The sequence below is a fragment of the Podarcis cretensis genome (genome assembly GCF_951804945.1).
Source record: "Podarcis cretensis genome assembly, chromosome: 8".
NCBI classification, from domain to species: Eukaryota; Metazoa; Chordata; class Lepidosauria; order Squamata; family Lacertidae; genus Podarcis; species Podarcis cretensis.
The window spans coordinates 48,567,216-48,574,589 of record NC_137177.1 but is presented as its reverse complement, the minus strand read 5'-3'; the positions used below and the strand labels follow the sequence as shown (position 1 = coordinate 48,574,589).

General features: G+C 40.2%; 1 protein-coding gene across 1 annotated transcript; it reads right to left on the bottom strand.

Annotated features, from left to right (window-relative positions):
* Window positions 1-114: 114 nt before the first annotated feature.
* Window positions 115-7,037, bottom strand: LOC307222770 (chemokine-like factor). The gene is made up of 4 exons (XM_079988240.1): window positions 6,740-7,037; window positions 5,187-5,345; window positions 2,313-2,408; window positions 115-666 (listed from the first exon to the last, which is right to left on the bottom strand). The coding sequence occupies exons 1-4, from the start codon at window positions 6,800-6,802 to the stop codon at window positions 559-561; spliced, it is 426 nt and encodes a 141-aa protein (XP_079844366.1). The 5' UTR covers window positions 6,803-7,037; the 3' UTR covers window positions 115-558.
* Window positions 7,038-7,374: the final 337 nt, after the last annotated feature.

The window sequence follows — 7,374 nt, the reverse complement described above, 5'->3', positions numbered from 1 at the left end:
CAATCCTATGTATGTTTACTCAGAAATAAAACCCTTCAGTGCAACCCACCCTCGCAGTTTTTAAGGGAAATTGGGAGTGTGCTCAACAATATACAGTACACTTATGATTCAGTATTATTACAGGTAAAGCTTTTTTAATTAAAAACATTAACAAACCAGTTCATAAAGCTGCATATGATAATAATTTGAAATGTAATGTTGATTAGAATTGGTATTCCATAAAATTCACAGGATTATTCTTAATTCAAGATGGCTCATACAGCTGAATAGGTACCGTAAACAAGTTTAGAAAAGTAGTACATAAGAATACTATATATTAACATTCATAAATACGTTTCTTCTAATCTAAGAGCACAAAAACATTTTCAGAACCCTGCTCACTTTCCTGGGAGAGTTAAGCTTCTGCTTTAAAATCTCTCTTTGAAATCAATTTGACTTGCGTTACTGGCTAGCTCATGCTCTTCAGATTTAGGAAAATATAAATAAAATTTGGCAGGAGCAGCCTATTGAAACAGGCTTTCCAAATGTTTATAAATTAGACTTTGGCCATTGATCATTCTAATTGTTATTATCATCCCCCGCTGGTGCTCCTTGGTTAAAAGTAATCTTCCTCAAAAGAAAAGCAGCATCTACTATGCAGAGAGCACACAGGATCAGACAAAACACCTGCAAATGAAAAGAAAGTAGTTCAGATGCCAGTAAAATGTTCTAGGCATTATTCTTTATTGAATCACAGCAACAGCCTGTGCCTAGTTTACAGCATCTGCCACAGCTCATCAAAGAGTCCTGTCCTGTGAATTTCAATTTTAATGTTTGATTTGTGATAGATGAAAAAAACTGAATTCTTTTTATCTTGTGTTCCATAAAGTAATCTCTGCCCCAACGTTTTTGGGGAAATCGTCTCCGGTTTGACCTTGCCTGACTTCTATCAGTTGTATTCTTCCAGTAGGCTCCAATACTTACTCATCTCAATAGGCTACTCTGACCATGGTAAAATAGGGATACAGTACAGTCATACCTCTTGTTACGTTTGCTTCATGATACGTTTTTTCAGGTTACGTCCCACGGCGACCTGGAAGTACTGGAAAGGGTTATTTCTGGGTTTCACCACTCGTGCATGCGCAGAAGCGCAAAATGACATCACACGCATGCACATAAGTGGCAAATTGCTACCCGCGCGTGTGCAGACGCGGGTTGCATTCCTTTCAGGTTGCGAACGGGGCTCCGGAATGGATCCCGTTCGCAACCAGAGGTACCACTGTAGTTGTACCCTAGACAAATGGGAACGGTGGAGAAGGATAACATACCTACTTTAACAGAACTGATTGGGCACCATTGCACTCGGCAAGTCTGGATGTAAATTATATTCTTCTCTTTCATATAAGAAATGTGATATGAACTGGTATGCCACTGCTCCGTTTTAATGCAGAAAATACTATTATTGGCCCCACTGGCAGAATAACAACTCACTGAATGAAATTATTAACTTTTGCAGAATCCCATTGATTTCACTGTTACTTGCGCCAAACTAGATGTAATTCCATTCACGCAATTAGAAACACACTGATATTTTTCTTTAAGAGTAAAAAGCAGGTGTGGGAGGTCCAATCATTATCCTGGCCTGGGATAGGAGATTCAAATTCTTCACTATAGTCCTGATTTAGATCCATCCTAACCAGCTATTTGTATTAGGAGAAAAGTTCTCACCAATGGCTGGAGTCCAAACACAGAGTGCATTTAGATGTGGGGATTATTGGGTTGGTTTTCCTGGTTATGATGCTAGCACTTCGGTCCCAGTAAGTAACATTCTTTTTTCACTACATTATGGAACTGTGGCTTTTTGATCAAGAGACACCACCATGACACCAGTGAATGATATGCTATCAACACCCACCCTTTATGCACATGCACTCCCCCCCCCCTGGATTCACGCATGAAAATGCCTGGACAGACATTTTGGAATATATGCTGGAATACCACCCCCAAATTTGTGACATGACTAGTGGCCAAGATGCTGCCCAAAATTCCACCCCACAATTTTCCAAGGTAATAGTGTTGCAAATGGAAACAATTAACATGGAAATGAGCAGATTTTGCTAGATTTCCAAAACTGGCTTTTATATTGTGTGAAAGATCATATAAAAGCAAACATTATCAAGTAATGAAATGTCAGGAAAAAATTGATTAAAATAGTGTCTGAAAGCAGTCATAATTTTGCAAGCCATGGTCTACCAAGCTGGGAATGTCACATCTGAAAGGCTCCTCTGGCTTTCATTTCTATGGGACAATACTATCCAGACTCTCTTACTTACCCCTCCAACCAAAGTTTCAACTACGGTTTTTATTACTGTTGCACACAGTCCCACAATGAAGAGAAACAGCGCCCCCACCAGGGAGTTGAAAGCATCCTGAAAAATATAGCAAATAACATGGCTTAATGTTGACTCCAGGACCAGGCATTTTGCTACCTGAGGTTGTGTAGTCAATGGCATCCTGTAAGCCAGGGTGCATAGTACATACGTGAGGCCAGGAAAGTTATTTTGGCACCTAAGATACAGGGATATTTATATATTATCAAAACATCTAGACTGTTCCTTATTTACAAAAAAGAATCATGCAGCAGTTACCAAAATATAATAGAACAACACATTATGCAAAGAAACAATTAAAAAACTAAAATTATCAGTTAGGTATGAGGCCATCACATGTAACTGCAGTATTTCAACACTTCCTCAGACCTTGAATAGCCTAGATTGCAATCACCATATGCCCAGGAGGACACACATTTTAACCTGGTGCCAAATCCTATCAAAGTTGGGGCATTCCGAGGGGGTTAGAATTACAGAGTCTGAGAACCATCCCAAAGAAGGCTCAACCCCATCACCACCTAGTGTCAAACAGGCTCAGTTTCCCCTTTTTGCTTAACACTCTCTCATCTTTTGACCCCATTTCTCTGCTCTCTTTTTCTATATTCCACCCCCCGCAGGTTTACCTTTGTTTATTGAGAGAAAAAAAAGGATTTTTCTTTTTTGCAGGGGGGAATAATTTAAACTTTTTATTTGTAGTTTAATCTGACTGGTGCCAATCTTAAGTATACGTATTCAATTCAAATAATCCTATGTTGGACAGCAACGAAGACTTCTATGGCAAATCTACATTATTTTAATCATTTTATGCTCTCTCAAAAGATAAGTAAAAGGAGATAGACATCCAAATCCAAGCAACAGTGACACCAAGTGGCCTTCTCTCAGTAGTGCTATCTCAGTAGAGTCCACAGTTCATTGTTTTTCAAAAAAAATCCCCAAGTGAACAGCTCATCAGATTCTAATCTGCACGTTCAAGGTCAAATTAGACATTACATGGGAGATCCATGATCAGGGATTTTGTTATTTAATAGAATAATAGAATTGTTGATTTGGAAGGGACCTTAAGGGTCATCTAGTCCAACCCCCTATCTAGTAGTGGGTGAGTGAACCATCTGCCATGTTAAATTCCCAGCAGTGGCCCACAGTGGTACTATATGAGAAACTTAAAATAGCAGATAGTTCACAGTCATAGCCTGCAGATTGTGATGATGGTGCTGATAAACCCACAGCCATTGGGAAAGACCCCTGGATGGGACTTTGTCAGAACATCCCTTGAATCTGGAAATGGCTGTAGCCAGGATTTTTGTTGGGAGGGCAGGACTATGTTGGGGGGCAGGACTTTTGATGGTGGGGCAGAACCGATGTTATTGGTCAGTTATGTATTTATTATTTTACTTTCTCAAACACAATCAAGCAAAATTCTGGCTATCATTTCTCTGCTGCATATTCTGTTGTAGGTTACAGAACCTTGTGTTTCTTAACTAAGTTAACAATACTGAACCATATGGTGGGGGAGGGGGCAAGTAGGATAGTTAAAGGCACAATATTCACTTTTGTAATATATGACACTGTAAACATGTTGCCTCAAACAAAAAAGGGCGGTGAACTACAGTATTATTGATTAGAATAAGATGCACAAAATAAAATAACAAGCTTAGATTTTAACTTCACACACTTAGTAATTGCACCACCAAGCAATCATTTGCATTTACGCGATTTAAATTGCTATTGCACTTTAAACTGCACATAGTTTTCCTATCATATGGACTTCACCTGCAATACAAACAGATGTGAGGGCCATTTCACACATTTCAGATGGTGAAGGTATGGTTAGTTGGGAGGTACTGCCTCTATTTGCTCCCTGGTAGTGTAATTCTGTTTGCAAACATGCATTTGTAGCATTCATGCTTTACATTTTTAAGTATATGCTTAAAATGTCTTATCAGCATGCAGTGCAATCCTGTGCATGGAATTAATCACAGAGTGTTCAGTGGAACTTACTTTTTTGCAAATGTGTCTTTAGGATTTCAGCCTGGGAGATATACATGTGTGAATCACCTACATCCAAATATAATACTCTATGTGAAAGAGATCTGTTTGAACCTAATCTCTGTTTCAACAACATAATCGAATACATCCCCAAGGTATGCTAAGTACTTCCTTCCCTGCCATAGGATGCAGAAAGAGAGCAAAACAATAGGTTGTAGCCAACGTTAGTTCTAAGTAACTTAGTGTTAATTTCTATGGGTCTGCTCTGAGCAGAACTTAAGATACTTCCCAATATTTTGTAAAGTGATGCTCAAACCCAGATCTATCGCTGATTCCCCTAAGGCCACATCTCTGTCTTCAGAAGGGGGGGGGGGAGGCAACACCCCCAGAGTCCCCCAAAATAATAGTTAAAAACCACCTCTATATATGTACTCTTCAGTTCAATATGTTTTTAAATTGAATTAACTGCATTAAAAATAAACAATTAAAAGGACTGAAAATATAACATTTTGTTGTTTCTTATCAGTTCTTTTACTGATCTTTATATTGATCCTCTACTCTTCTGTTTATAAAAATATCCTTCCATCTTTCACAGTAGCTGCTGTATGGTATTCAAAAGTGTAGCTTTTGTTTGTTTGTCTGAATGTTAATAACTGTCTTGTATTGTGGTAATAAGGACAGGTGGGAGGAGGATGCTTCTCCCTACTCCCAACAGTTGTTTTGGAAATGGAAGGGCGGAAGTTCAAAATACCAGCACAATTCCTGCTGTTTGGTTTTGTACTTTTGCAAGACATGTATACACAACAATAATTTGTGCACATTAATACTTACAGCCAAAGGCCAAAATAAGAAATTCAGCGTTTTTTGCAGATTCAGCAGATATAGTAAAAAGAATAATAAAGTAATGACAAATTCAATGATCACGAGTGCTAAAAATGCTTCATGAGATCTGTTAACTGCAAAACAGATGGTTGCCATAAAAGCTATAAGCTGCAAGAAAGAAAGACAGAATATTGACTTAGGATCATACATACATACATAGTCATACTACAGATATTCCAATGTTGCAAAACTATTTACATAGGATGCTGTCATATAGTCAGACCACTGGTTCATCTTGCTCAGTATTGTTTGCCACAATGGCTGGCAGTGACTTTCCAGGGTTTTAGGCAGTTGTTCTATCCCTGAGCTATTAACTTCAAGTTACTAAAATAATCACACCCAAGCTTTAAAACCCTACTGTACTTTATAAGTTTAAAATTTGGTAGTTGTTCAATCAATGCTTTATTTGGAAACACTGGCTCTATAGTGTGTCCTTAAAATGGGCCTGAATACAACTTGCCTTCCCTATGATTTAAAGATCTGGAGGTGTACTGTTTTCTTCCCCTCCTCAAAACAAGAGACTAAGGAGGTGCCTTCTGTGCATGGGTCCCCAAAGAAGTGCACTGAAGAAAAGAAACAGCTGCCATATGGTTTTGAATGCTACTTTTGTCGTGTGGCAAAAACCTCAGATTAGATGCAGCTATTTAGAAAACAAAAACTCCAAACATATTCAGTGAATTCACTTGTCATCTAGTTTGCCCCAAAGAATTAAATAATCATAATAAGGCAGTGGGATTTAACAGTGCATGCACACACACACATATTCTAATAGTCAGATAAGAGAGAACGTGACATCCAGAGAAGTGGAAATAGATGGCTGGCTACAAGAGGCAAAAATCATCATTGCTGAAATTTTCCAGTTCCTTTAAAAATGACAAATGTGGAACACCCCTTGCTCCAGCTGTACAGTGAAAGAGAAGAGCTGGAAAGCAACACTAAAACAAAGTTAAATGTTTTGAAGGTTCACTTAAACTAAGGCACACAGACACAGGGCAGAGTGGCATCGCTTGACAGCAGTCACCTCATGGGTGTGAACCATCTTGTCAACATCCATATAAATATGCAAGTAGCACACTCACCACCTCAGAGAACCGCCCTGAGACCCCAGGGTATAGGGCAGTATATAAATTCCAATAATAATAATAATAATAATAATAATAATAATATATGTGCTCTCACACAAAATACAGCAATTTGTTTACCGGGCACTTAATTTGTAAACAGAAGAGGCAAAGATGCCAGGGATCTGGAAACATTACCCTCCACGTCCCCCTCCTAATACTTAGAATCCTGGGGTTTAAAATGAATGCTCTCTGCACAAGCTCAGAGACTGCCTCCCCCTCTGTTCTTGCTTCACTGTTTAGCCCCTTAGGTTACAAAGAGACTGCAGGGAGGCACATATGAAGAGCCACTCCCACACGCCAAGGCTTTAAAAACTTTTTTAAAATTTTAAATCTAACCTCAGCTCCCCCCCTCCCCCTCCCCTCAGCCTGGCTTCATACCATGCGGGCAATCTTGAGGCCTCCCCTCACGGAGTGCAGGAAAAGGTGGTTCACTTCCACCATGGTCACATCTGAGGAGAAGCAGAAGCGCCGGGCGGGCGGGCGGGCGGGCGGTGCCGGAAAGAGCGCCGGTTGGGCTGTGGCGCGCCCGCGAGCCCCAAGCTACGCTGCCGACGGAAGGCCCCACCTGCGGTTGCTGGGCTGAGCCGCTTGCTTAGTTCCTCTCGCTCCGCCTGACCCACCTCGCAGGGGTGTTGCGGCGAGGATAAAAAATGGAGGCAGGGGGACCAGGAAGAGAGGGGATCCATGAATCGGGAATAATGCTGCGTCACAGGGCGGGTGGGCATTTACAAGCATGTTTTTTTTTTTTTTTAAAAAAGGGGGGCGCAATGGTATCTTCTTATTTCAATGCCCTGTTGTTATCTTTTCATTCAGCCGCCTAACAGCCCGGTTTCAATTCTTATTTATTCCGTTTATGTACCGCCCTTCACCCGAAAATCACAGGGCGGTTGACAACATGAAATGTTTAATACGGCCGGGTTGACCTACTAAAAACAACCACTGGGCCTATATATATAAAGGATGAAAGCCTCAAACAAGGAAGTTTTCCCTGTATGGTGGAAGGACTCCATTAA

Coding starts and splice junctions, on each gene's coding strand:
- LOC307222770 (XM_079988240.1), bottom strand. CDS start 6,802: ATGGTGGAAGTGAACCACCTTTTCCTGCACTCCGTGAGGGGAGGCCTC. Junction 2,409..5,186: donor TCTTATTTTGGCCTTTGGCT/GTAAGTATTAAT, acceptor TATATTTTTCAG/GATGCTTTCAACTCCCTGGT. Junction 667..2,312: donor TTGAAACTTTGGTTGGAGGG/GTAAGTAAGAGA, acceptor TTTCATTTGCAG/GTGTTTTGTCTGATCCTGTG.